A 13,509-nucleotide genomic window follows, 5' to 3' on the forward strand; every position below is an offset into this window, starting at 1 on the left:
AGTGGTATGGGGAAGAGAGCGGGAATATGGTATTGGGATAGAGGATCAGCCATGATCCTATTGAATGGCGGAGCAGGCTCGAAGGGCCGACTCCTGCTCCTATTTTTCTATGTTTCTAATTCTTGCTTCGGTTCTGTATGAGCCAGCGATCCTTTGTTACCTCGCCCAAGTGCTGGTTAGTTAATGTTGACCCTGGAGAGTATTATCAGCTATTTGACTCTAGGGCCAGTGCAACGTGGTCCTGTCCTCACGGGAAGTCCACACACCCTACATTCCAGCAGAGGTCACCGGATAGGGATCTGGAGTAGGAACCCTGGCTAAATTCCTCCCCCTCACCCAGGAATAAGGAGGCTACTTGTTGTGCCCGGTTGCTGTCCCAGAAAGTGATCGTCAATCAGCTTGAACAAGGATGTGAAAATCCGCACCTTTGGTGTGTGACATAGCATTACATCAGGTGGTGCCTTTGCCCACTTGACCCCCCACTCCCCAAGTGAGTTTGTCCACAACAGCAAACTGCCTATAATTTGCAGTAATTTGCTATTCTCACTTTAAAAAGCAAGATACCGTTAGTACAGACTGACAGGAGGAGGGGGAGAGTGTACAGGTTCATAAGAACATAAGAAATAGGAGCAGGAGTAGGGCCTTCGAGTGTGCTCCGCCATTCAATGAAATCGTGGCTGATCATCTGCCTGAACTCCATTCAACGGCCCTATCGCCATATCCCTTGATGCCCTTACGAGTTAGAAATCTATCGACTTCTGTTTTGAATGACTGAGCCTCCTCAGTCCTCTGGGGTAGAGAATTCCAAAGATTCACCACCCTCTGAGTGAAGAAATTTCTCCTCATCTCAGTCCTGAATGTCCGACCCTTTATCCTGAGGCTGTGGCCCCTGGTTCTGGACTCCCCAGCCAAGGGAAACATTCTCCCAGCATCCATCCCATCAAGCCCTGTAATAATTTTGTATGCTTCGATGAGATCCCCTCTCATTCTTCTGAATTCAAGAGAATACAGGCCTAGTTTACTCAATCTCTTCAAATGTAAATTTAGGACTGGTTTTGGGATGATCTTGGTGCAAAAAGCGCTCAACACTTGGAATGGGCTCTTGGGTAGAATAGTGATGGCAAGAAACTTGGAATTATTGAAGAAACAGTTGAATGGCGTGTCGGGGAGGATGGATGAGCTCGGGTTGGTCCAAGAACCTGAGTTTCTCCAGTCTTTCCTCATAACCTGGGTCACTGACTTAGCTTGACGGAGTAAATCAAATCCTAACCCTTAACCCATAGCCTTCTGACTCAGAGGGGAGAGTGCTACCCACTGATCCATGACTGAGGCCCATAATTTGATGGTGGTAATGCTTGGAAATGCCGGGGATTGAACACCAGGCCTCATACATGCAAAGAGTTTAGTCTTTTGCTCTCAAAACACGTTGATTTCTTATGAAAGTTGCTTTTAAAGGGGGTTCTTCCACGTCTTCTGCAGCTAAATAGTTTGTAATTATATACATTGCTCTGATTATTGTTGATAAAAGGAAATGTGTCCTGAAGGGTGTAAAGGTCTAAAAAGCCGTGACTTCAAGAACAATATTTGTTTTCTTACGAAGTGAGAACAGAGTGACTGGAGCTGAGCAGATGAACCGTGAAGGTGCCCAGGGGAAGACTCCCGAGGAGATGTACATCCAGCAGAAGGTGCGAGTGCTGCTGATGCTGAGGAAGATGGGATCAAATGTGAGTTAAGAACTTAACGTGCAAATCTAGCTTTCACTGTTTCACCTGGGGTATGGTGTCGAATAAGTCCTTAATAGAATCATAGAATGATGCAGCACAGAAGGAAGCCTTTTCGCCCATCGTGCCTGTGCCAGCTCTTTGGTAGAGCTATCCTATTAATCCCACTCCCCTGCTGTTTCCCCACAGCCCTGCAAATTTAATGTTCTGTTTTCCATAATTCAATTCAGAAAAAAGAGGCGAAGGCCTGACTTTATATTCTGTGCAGTCCCAGCTTATGCTCTAGAAATATATTTCAATTAATTTTTCTCTCTCTCTGTGACTCATTGATTCTGTGAACGTAAATGTTTAAAACCTGGCAGTTGGGGCCGGCATTAAAGGAGGAATTCAGTCTCTGTTCCCAGTAGCTCGTGGTAAGGCTGCCTTCCAGCACTGATGATATTTATTAATCCTGATTCCTATTTAGAGTGCCAAAAGTCAGGGAGCTAGGTGTTTTAGCCAACTCTGTGAAGGGATATTAAAATATATGCAGCAGTTCTGTCAGAGCCCAAGAAACTAACTTTAATCTCGCCTTTGTCTGCCTTTTGAGACACCGAGAAATAAGCCATTTCATAGAACAGCTTGGAAGCTATTAAAAGCCCCTCCAAGTTTATAATACCCCAGAGTGAAATACACTTAATATAGTAATACAATAAAACTTTATTTTTGTGTTACAAACCGGATCTTCAATGGTAAGCCAACAAATCTAGAATTTATTGCACTCACGTGAGATCTGCACAACTTGCTCACACCAACAGTGCTCTTTAGTTATTTTGTACCCCTCACTTGTGGAATGAATTTTGCCTTCAACAGCTAGCGACAGACTATCCACGGAGCTGTGAAAGTATCAATAAATCTCCAGTTGGCCTGATTTATCCTTGTTTTCAGATCCCTCCATGACCTCACCCCTCCCTATCTGTAATCTCCAGCCCCACAACGCCCCCCCCCCCCGAGATATCTGCGTTCCTCTAATTTTGCCCTCTTGAGCATCCCTGATTATAATCGCTCAACCATTGGTGGCCGTGCCTTCAGTTCCCTAGGCCCTAAGCTCTGGAATTCCCTCCCTAAGCCTCTCCGCCTCTCTACCTCTCTTCCCTCCTTTAAGACACTCCTTAAAACCTACCTCTTTTACTAAGCTTTTGGTCACCTGCCCTAATCTCTCCTTATGTGGCTCGGTGTCAAATTTATTTTGTCTTGTAACGCTTCTGTGAAGCGTCTTGGGACATTTTACTACGGGAAAAATAGAGTATGAGAGTAAGCTTGCAGGGAACATAAAAACTGACTGTAAAAGCTTCTATAGATATGTGAAGAGAAAAAGATTGGTAAAGTCAAGCGTAGGTCCCTTGCAGTCAGAATCAGGGGAATTTATAATGGGGAGCAAAGAAATGGCAGACCAATTAAATACATACTTTGGTTCTGTCTTCACAAAGGAGGACACAAATAACCTCCTAGAGATGTCAGGGAACATAGGGTCTAATGAGAGGGAGGAACTGAAAGAAATCAGTATTTGTAGGGAAATGGTGTTGGGGAAATTGACGGGATTGAAGGCCAATAAATCCCCAAGGCCTGATAATCTACATCCTAGGGTACTTAAGGAAGTGGCCCTAGAAATAGTAGATGCATTGCTGGTCATCTTCCAAAATTCTATAGACTCTGGAGCAGTTCGCATGGATTGGAGGGGAGCTAATGTTACCCCACTATTCAAAAAAGGTGGTAGAGAGAAAACGGGGAATTATAGACCGGTAAGCCTGACACCGGTACTGGGGAAAATGCTAGAGTCCATTATAAAAGATGTAATAGCAGAGCACTTGGAAAACAGTGACAGGATCGGACAAAGTCAACATGGATTTACAAAAGGTAAATCGTGCTTGACTAATCTACTGGAATTTTTTGATGCTGTAACTGGTAAAATAGATAAGGGAGAACCAGTGGATGTGGTGTATTTGGACTTTCAGAAGGCTTTCGATAAGGTCCCGCATAAGAGATTAGCGTGTAAAGTTAAGGCACATGGGATTGGGGGCAAGGTACTGACTTGGATAGAGAACTGGTTGGCAGACAGGAAGCAAAGAGTTGGAATAACCGGGTTGTTTTCCGAGTGGCAGGCAGTGACTAGTGGGGTACTGCAGGGATCGGTCCTAGGACCCCAGCTATTCACAATAAATATTAATGATCTAGGCGAGGGAACTAGATGTGATATCTCCAAGTTTGCAGACAACACAAAGCTGGGTGGGCGTGTGTGCTGTGAGGAGGATGCCGAGAAACTCCAGTATGATTTGGACAGGTTGGGTGATTGGGCAGACGCATGGCAGATGCAGTACAATGTGGATAAATGCAAGGTTATCCACTTTGGTGGCAAAAACAGGAAGGCAGATTATTATCTGAACGGCAATAGATTGGGAGAAGGGGGGAAGTGCAACGAGACCCGGGTGTCCTTGTGCACCAGTCGCTGAAGGTAAGCATGCAGGTGCAGCAGGCGGTTAAGAAGGCAAATGGTATGTTGGCCTTTGTAGCGAGAGGGTTCGAGTACAGGAACAAGGATGTCTTGCTGCAGTTGTACAGGGCCTAGGTGAGACCACATCTTGAGTATTATGTGCAGTTTTGGTCGCCTTATCTGAGGAAGGATGTTCTTGCCATGTAGGGAGTGCAGCGAAGATTCACCAGACTGATACCTGGGATGGCAGGAATGACATATGAGGAGAGATTGGGTCGATTGGGCTTATACTCGCTGGAGTTTAGAAGAATGAGAGGGGATCTCATTGAAACTTATAAAAATCTAACAGGACTAGATGCAGGAAGGATGTTCCCGATGGCCGGGGAGTCCAGAACCAGGGATCACAGTCTAAGGATAAGGGGTAACCCATTTAGGACAGAGATGAGGAGGAATTTCTTCACCCAGAGAGTGGTGAACCTGTGGAATTCTCTACCACAGAAGGCAGTTGAGGCCAATTCATTAAATATATTCAAGAAGGAGTTAGATATATTTCTTAAGGCTAAAGGGATCAAGGGATATGGGGAGAAGGCAGGGACAAGGTACTGAATTTGGATGATCTGCCACGATCTCATTAAATGGGGGAGCAGGCTCGAGGGGCCGAATGGCCGACTCCTGCTCCTATCTTCTATGTTTCTATGTTAAAGGCGCTATATAAATACAAGTTGTTGTATTTACGACTGATGTAGTCTATTTGCTTCATTCCCAACCTCTCCAACACATCCCTGAAATAAGGCTCTGCCTATGTTGGATCTCAGCCCCAAAACCTGGGCTTTCTCCAGCGGTGTGTGGAAGGCGACTGATTTGAAAAATGAACTCGGGTGTGCAATAATAGCAGGATCCCATCCATTTCAACAACCCCAAATTATCGGTTTGCAAGCTGGAAATCCTGGGATTACAGAAATAATAAAGTGACCATCAGAGCGCACAATCACAAGGAGCTTCAGTGAAGGGTCCACACAGATGCTGCCTGACCCGCGGAGTGTTTTCTGATTTGGTTTCAGATTTCCAGCCTCTGCAATTTTTCTTTGCTTTTTGTTTACTCAGAACAGCACTGTGCTTACTGAGAGAGAAGGGCAAGCGAGATGAGGAGCGGTATCAGAACCAGAAAGGTACTGTGGGATAGAAAGTGTGGAGAGAGGTACAAATCAGAGCGTGGCTATGGGCAATAGAAAGGTCTCCTTTATACTGGACTGCTGGAGAGTGAGGGAGAGGAAATACGAGGAGCTGGAGTTTGAAAGTCTGATACCTGCTGGCGTATGTGACCAGGAGCCAAGGCAATGCTATAGAGGCTTCAAAAGTAATATATTGTTTTAAAACGAGGCAGTTTATTGGAGCGACTGGTTTAAATAATTGTCAGACTGGACTGGCTTTGTTTTATAGGGACCTGTTCAGCACTTCTGTCTAGTAATGACTCAAGAAGCTTGTAAACATTAAAGAGACACAGAGACCCTGTTAGTACAAAAGTAATAGTGAATAGCAATCCTGATCCCTACTGAGGATCCTGGGATTTGCAAAGTTGAATCCCACACTACAAGACAGGTAACCTATCTTTCCTTTTATATTAAAATTTGCCTCGGAACACTTTTTGGTGTGTGTTTTCTCCTTGCGCCTCTGTGATACTTCTTGATGTTTTTCCACGTTGAAGGCACTATACAAATGCTGGTTGTATTCTCCCAGTGTAAGGCACGTCGGTGTAATTGTTGCCTGTGAATCTCGAGTAATATTAAACCTCCAGAGATGCATTGGGAAAATTCAAAAGAAAGGTGGGAGGATAATCCGTTCTACCACTAACTCTGCTTAATGAAGTTGCCGAAGAGAAGTTTTCTGAGTGCAGTTTATCAAATCCACGTGGAATGACGAGGTTCTCTGCTTTTTGACAAACTAGGTTGAAGGGCGAAGGTCTAAAGTGCAGGCCAAAGGTAGGCTAGGATAGAATACAAGGTAAATCGAGAAGTAGTTGCTTAGAAAATGGATCAATTTTAGTTGACAAGACTTTAGATATGGAGGCTATTAGGACCGTTGACTTAAATGGGGTAAGTTACCCCCATTTCAAGTTCTTCTCTGCCCCTTCTCCCAATGTAGTGATTCATGTTTGGCATATAATTCCACTGGGGTCAGCATCCCTCTGGTACCTCGCCCAAGTGACCACACTTGAGTGTGGACAGTGAGGTTATTCAGTCATACGTCTAGCCCAATCTGGCCCTTCTCCAACGCCCACATACATATGCTCTCCTATTGGTGTTGCTCGAAATGAAGAATGGAACCCTAGGTTATTTTTGCACTCTGCCTTGTTCCTGATCTGGAGGCAACAAGACCAGTATACCACCCCATTGCTGCCTTGACTGTGATGCACTAATGTGAGATTTTCCTCATCGGTATGGTTCAGTACCACACCAGCTGGTGCGTTTGCTCGCTGAACCAATGGGAATACATTTTTCTTCATTGAGAATAGATCTGTCTTCTTGGAGAAAAACATTGCATTTAAATTGTTGAATATGTGACTTCCAAAGCACCTTCTCGGCCTCAATGAGTGTATCCAGCGAATTAACGGAGCCCCACAAACCATTAAAAAAGCACGGCTTACATTTTGTCAATTGTAAGTTGGCACGGTCTTTCCAATCAAGTAATAAAAACAGAAAATGCTGGAAATACTCAGCAGGTCAGGCAGCATCTGTGGAGAGATGGAAACAGAGTTAATGTTTGAAACGTTAACTCTGTTTCTTTCTTCACAGATGCTGCCTGACCTGCTGAGTATTGCCAGCATATTTCCAGCATTTTCTGTTTTTATCTCCCGATTTCCAGCCCCAGTATTTTGCTTTTGCATTGGCATTTCAATCAAGTACTTTGTTTTGCCTTCTAGTCAAACTCCCTTTGAGACACATCCCAGTAGGTGATTAGCCATGTAATAACTGATTCGCATTGACTGAGTACTTGCAGTCTATGGTCAGCAAACACTCCCAAAACTTTCATTTTCCACCATTGGTAATGGACATCAACTTCTTCATGTCATGTGTCAGGGTCCAAAGTGTGCATAACCTTAAACACACAAGTTGGTTGTCCATGTAAAGTAGTATATTTCTATCTACATTAAAATCCGCTTTTTAGTCCTTGGCTGGTTCAGATTCCTTGGATTGCTTGCAGTCCCACTTACCGTAGCTCGGTGTCAACTGCAAATTTCATATTGGTACAAGTACAGGAAACTTTTTTATCCGGCGCCGACGGGACCGGCGCGGTGCAGGAGTCCCTGTTGCACGGCCACAGGTGCAGGAACCCCGGTTACACGGCCACAGGTGCAGGAACCCCGGTTACATGGCCACAGGTGCAGGAACCCCGGTTACACGGCCACAGGTGCAGGAACCCCGGTTACACGGCCACAGGTGCAGGAACCCCGGTTACACGGCCACAGATCCAGGAACCCTGGTTACACGGCCACAGGTGCAGGAACCCCGGTTACACGGCCACAGATCCAGGAACCCTGGTTACACGGCCACAGGTGCAGGAACCCCGGTTACATGGCCACAGATCCAGGAACCCTGGTTACACGGCCACTAATATATAGTAAAACTTACCTGAACCTACTCTTGAATTTTGCCGGTTAAGAGAGATTTCCGGATATTTAGGTGCCGGTTAAAAGAGAGTTTCCTGTACCCTCTTTTACATCTTTTGTGAAGTGTGCGAGTCCAAGGGGATCAGAACGAATACCTGTCGATCCCACCACTCCCAAACCAGAGCTTGTTCCATTTATCACCACCTATTGCTTTCTGTTGCTGATCTGGTTTTAAATCTAATCATCAAATTTGCAATTAATTTCAGGAGCCTTAATGTTTATAAGCTTCGTGTGAAATGATATCCTGCCTTCTGAAATTCCAAGTCGGATTGCAGTGGCTTTGTGCGGCACAGCCTCCCCAATGGATCAGCAACTTGATTCAGTAAGTTGCTGAGCTATACACATCAGGAAGGTCCCATACTCCATCGCCAGCCAATGCTGATCCTCGCTGGAGCAGTGGTTGGGGGCACTATGATTCCCCATAGCGCCCAGAAAGCATTCAGCTAAAATGGCAGTACTGAACTCTCAACTAGGAGACCAAGTTGAAATCCTAGTCTTAACTGACACTGAAAGCGGTGGCTTTTGCGGAGGGTGAATTTTCGGGAAAGGGAGAAACCACTGAGAGTTCTTCATGTAGCTTTCAGTAGCATCTCCCTGTGAATCCATTCCAGAGAAGCATTGCTGTCTAATTAAACCATACTTTCCCAACAAAGTGGGGGAGTATAGATACAGAGGGGTAAGTTGATTCAATGAAAGCACGACTGAAGACTTCTAATTCAATTGGCCAGAAATTGTAGAAGTCAATGCGTTTTGTCCAGAGGAATATAGTGGGGAATTACGGGGTAGCTATGGTACACTTTGCATATTTTTACCCAAGGTACCAACCTCTGTTATCTCAATGGTAGTAATGGGATTTTTTTTTCTGGTTTGTTGTGTGTTGCATTTAAGAGAAATTCACAAACTAGCGAAGGGGTTCATGCTCTCTGTGTCTAAATATAAAGGCCTCTTCTATGTTTTTCAGACCAAGGTAAGAGCTTACCCCAGATTTTCTGATGGGCAGCTATCTCTGCCAGAAGTGTGGCAGGGTGGGACTTGCGCCCGGTCACACTGGTGCTGACCCCACTGATGTTTTTTAAGCCATCTTAATTATAATGAGGGCAAGCTCCAAGCATTGTAAGTGCCTCTCATTGAGAGCTCCTTGTTACGGGGTGGGAAATAGGCTGCCGGAGCAGGATTGAAACGCTGCCGGCAACTTGAATGGTCAGGCACACTGAAACCTGGCTTAGGCACAGATTTATATAAATATAAAAATGTCTGCTAGTTCTCCAGGCAGGCATGCATGGCGTCCCCGGATTCTCTGAGGCAGCAGCGGAAATGCTGCTAGATCATGTGAGGCAGAGTAGGGAGGTCCTGTTTGTGACAGAGCAGCAAAGGCTCTCAAAGAGATCTGCACAGGCTCGTTGAAAGGAGGGAACCATGGCAGTGAATGCTAACTTCACGACTCCCCACACAACAACTAAGTGGCACCAAATGTTTAATGACCTTGCCAGGCAAGGTTAGGGAAGCCAGCTGCATTTTCCAGGAATGCCCTGTACTAAACATCTGCTTAATTATAGCCGTCACTGTGTTTATGTGCTTGAAGAGCTTAGCAACAATGCCCAAAAGGTAGCATGGGGCCTTTTACAACTCCCAGCCTCCAACTTGTGTTCCTTCATTCCCAATCTTAAATGCATGCACCCCAGTAAAAGGCTCACGTGGTATGTAATTGCTCGCTTCATGCACCTACTATCATCCCTATTATGGTCTGCCTGCTGACACCTGGGTTTGAATGCCTCTCATGGCAACCAGAGGTCATTCTCACTTTTTTTTGTTTTTAAATGAGAAGACTGCCCTAACATGGAGCCTGGAGACAGGTGGTGATCCCTCTCCCAATCTCTGCCCTCTTTCCCCTATAAAAAGCAGCTTTGGAGCTCCTGGGGGCACACACAGTAGAGAGAGTCCGAGATGGGGAGGTAGGAGGGCAGGTGCCCCTACCGGTTTGTTGTGACTTCTGCTTCTCATCCTGCTGTACCTGCTGAACTAGATCATGAAACTCTCAAGTCAGCCCTACTGGAACTACATTCCTCAGCAGCCCATTTTAACCTCTCCATCTTGTCCTCCTTTTAGATGTGCCCAGCAAAGAAATAATCTGAAGCTATCGCATTCCAAAAATCTTGTCCTTTTATTTTATAATCGCAAACTGCTTACAATGGACGTGCAGTTATTCAAAATTTGCAACACAACTTCAAAGCAGCTGCACGTGTGCAACTCTTGCATGTGCTGAGTGAGTGCAGCTTTGTTAGTTTGGCTCGGGGCTTCTCTAACAATGAGAGGAGGTGTGTAAAACCGAGTAATGGAGCAAGTGCATTGTGAACACACAGACGTTTGCAGTTGAAGAATGAGGAAGATCATTATAGTTCCTGAGCTTTCAGCGAGTTGCAGGTGGCTGTTAATCTTTACTGAATTAAATGTTAATTTTGAGAAAGAAATCCCCTTCTTAAATTAAAACTTAATTTTTCCTTTTCCTTCACTTTTTTTTCCTCATTATCTCCTTATTTCCTGAAAGCTTTGACTCCTTGTTGGAATATGGCTCCACACGCACCCCCTGGTTGCTCTTGGAAATGGGTATTCTTCATGCAATAACCTAGACTGTGAGCGGGACATATTGAGAGAGTGGTTAGCAAAGCATATGGGATCTTGGGCTTCATGAATAGAGGTATTGAGTACAAAAGTAGAGAAGTTATGCTGAACCTTTATAAAGCGCTGGTTAGGCCACAACTGGTGCATTGAGTCCAGTTCTGGTCACCACACTTTAGGAAGGATGTGAAGGCCCTTGAGAGGGTGCAGAGGAGATTTACCAGAATGGTTCTGGGGATGGGGGATCTTAGCTACAAGGACAGGTTGGAGAAGCTGGATTTGTTTTCATTAGAGCAAAGGAGGTTGAGGGATGAATTGATAGAGGTGTACAAGATTATGACGGGTTTGGATAGGCTAGACGAGGAAAGGCTGTTCCCACTAGTTGATGGTACAAGGACTAGGACAAAGAGTTAAGGTTTTGGGCAAGAGATACAGGGAGGAAGTGAGGGAAAACTTTTTTATGCAGCGAGTGGTGAGGACCTGGAACTCGCTGCCGACGGAAGTGGTGGAGGCGGAGACCCTCAATGTTTTCAAGGGGAGACTGGATAGGCACTCGAGGGAAATAAACTTGCAGGACTACGGGGATAGAGCGGGGGAATGGGACTGACTGGATTGCTCTACAGAGGGCCAGCACGGACTCGATGGGCCGAATGGCCGCCTTCTGTGCCGTTATGACTCTGCGACTGAGATTTTTTGTTTCTGATTGCACTTGGAGATGGCACTAATACCTGCTTGCCATTTTAGAGCTCCAATTCTGTAACATTATCTGTTAAACCTTGAGCAGAGACTCGGGCTCTAAATCACTTGTGTATTAAAAAAAAAATGTCGCTGTTGTACTCTGGTATGAAAATTATCCTAGATATCTGCATTAATGAGCTGCAGATCAGCCGTGCTGTATTTAAAGAAACGTCTCGTTTGATGGCCGACTGTCTGTAGATCTAATGTGCTTTAAAGCTATGGATCGCCCCGCCGACAGGATTCACTCCAGTTTGATGAGCCAGGCTTGTTGGGGGCGAGAGCAAGGGAGCTTCCAGCAGATTAGGGAAGATGACACTTTTTCAGCGGAAGTGTTTTCTTACTATGCAACTCCTGTCTTTGAAAATAGTAATTTCGTTACTGGATCAAGTCAGAAACTATAAGTTTGTTTTTGGCAGAGAAGTTACTGCTTTGATATTTTATAGTCCTTAAAAACAGCTGTGGATTGTGCACTCAACCTGGCTGTCGACCTTTTAAATGTCTGAAATGATGAGTTTGGGTTGACAAGAAAGTAGTAGATAAATCAGTCGATGCATTTTCAAAAAGTTGCGAAACACAACCGCAGTTATTTTGACATAAATGTAAGATCTGTGCACAAACGTTATTGAAGCAACGTGGAGGGAGTGCCGCGAAGATTCACCAGGCTGATACCTGGGATGGCAGGAATGACGTATGAGGAGAGATTGGGTCGATTGGGCTTATACTTGCTGGAGTTTAGAAGAATGAGAGGGGATCTCATCGAAACTTATAAAATTCTAACAGGACTAGACAGACTAGATGCAGGAAGGCTGTTCCCGATGGCGGGGGAGTCCAGAACCAGGGGTCACAGTCTAAGGATAAGGGGTAAGCCATTTTGGACAGAGATGAGGAGGAATTTCTTCACCCAGAAAGTGGTGAACCTGTGGAATTCTCTACCACAGAAGGCAGTTGAGGCCAATTCATTAAATATATTCAAGAAGGAGTTAGATATACTTCTTGAGGCTAAAGGGATCAAGGGATATGGGGAGAAAGCAGGGACAGGGTACTGAATTTGGATGATCAGCCATGATCTCATTAAATGGCAGAACAGGCTTGAGGGGCCGAATGGCCTACTCCTGCTCCTATCTTCTATGTTTCTATGGAGCAACATAACGCCAGGTGTCAGCCGTTGACGTGGCTTCCCCATTGACTAGTTCCTGAGGGGTGACCGATACCGTCAACACTGCCCCATCAGCACTGTCCTTCATCAACCGCGCACTCCTGCAGTAGAACACGGAGAAGAGTTGTGGTCGACACGGCTTCGATTCCCACTTCGCCAAGTCCCCAGTTTCAACCTCGGTGGGGATACACTGAGTGGAGGCCCGGCACACCTCTGATAGGGTCGCCAACCCTCCAGGATTGTTCTGGAGTCTCCAGGAATTATAGATTAATCTCCTGAACATTGCAGCGAGCAAAACCCTGGAGAAAAATCAAAGGGATGTTTTATAAAAAATAAAAAAAATTGCATGTTTTTTTCCATTTTCTTTGAACACTGGTTTATTAGTTATAAAGGTATTGGAGATGGGGTGGGAGGGGCAGTTGGAGGCAGGAGGCTATGTAATGAAATCTCCAGGAATATGTTCAACCAGAGTTGGCAACCATGCTCTCCATATAGAGGTCGTTGAGTCAAATGGAGCATTGTTGCATACCTTTTGAAGAGCAAAATTGGTGGGTTACTGTGATTAGAAGGAAATAGTCTCAACAAAAGCTTCAGATGACCTCTAAAGCATAAAAGTGAATTTTGAGCAGTTTATCATAATCTGACTTCCTGCAGCAAAATTATTTTCATTGAAATTGCTCACATGCACTTTTTATTAGTTATAAAAATGTTACTTCCCCCCCCCCCCCACTTTCACCTAAACATGTTGAGCCTTGCTGAGCTACAGTTCTCCAGGTGACTGAAGCACCTCTAGTATCTTGCCCAGGTGGCCTGCAACTCCCAAACCCGCGACCTCTACCACCTAGCAGGAGAAGACAGCAAGCACATGGGAACACCATCGCCTCCCAGTTCCCCTCCCAAGTCTCTCAATCCTGACTTGGAAGTATATCGCTGTTCCTTCATCATTGTTGGGTCAAAATCCTGGAACATTGAGAGAGTGGTTAGCAAAGCATATGGGATCTTGGGCTTCATAAATAGAGGTATTGAGTGCAAAAGTAGAGAAGTTATGCTGAACCTTTTATAAAGCGCTGGTTAGGCCACAACTGGAGTATTGCGTCCAGTTCTGGTCACCACACTTTAAGAAGGATGTGAAGGCTCTTGA

General features: G+C 45.2%; 1 protein-coding gene across 3 annotated transcripts in view; it reads left to right on the forward strand.

Moving 5' to 3' along the window:
• Positions 1 to 13,509, forward strand: part of ctnnbip1 (catenin, beta interacting protein 1) — a 124,866-nt gene that overhangs the window by 41,595 nt on the left and 69,762 nt on the right. For all 3 annotated transcript variants that reach the window (XM_085967380.1, XM_085967379.1, XM_085967378.1), the window contains exon 2: positions 1,601 to 1,724. In XM_085967380.1, coding sequence (XP_085823506.1) covers positions 1,629 to 1,724 — 96 coding nt within the window. In that variant the 5' untranslated portion in view covers positions 1,601 to 1,628. The remainder of the gene's footprint in view (positions 1 to 1,600; positions 1,725 to 13,509) is intronic.

Source organism: Somniosus microcephalus, chromosome 25, assembly GCF_052327205.1.
Source record: "Somniosus microcephalus isolate GS21.2 chromosome 25, FLI_Smic_1.0, whole genome shotgun sequence".
Classification (NCBI taxonomy): domain Eukaryota; kingdom Metazoa; phylum Chordata; class Chondrichthyes; order Squaliformes; family Somniosidae; genus Somniosus; species Somniosus microcephalus.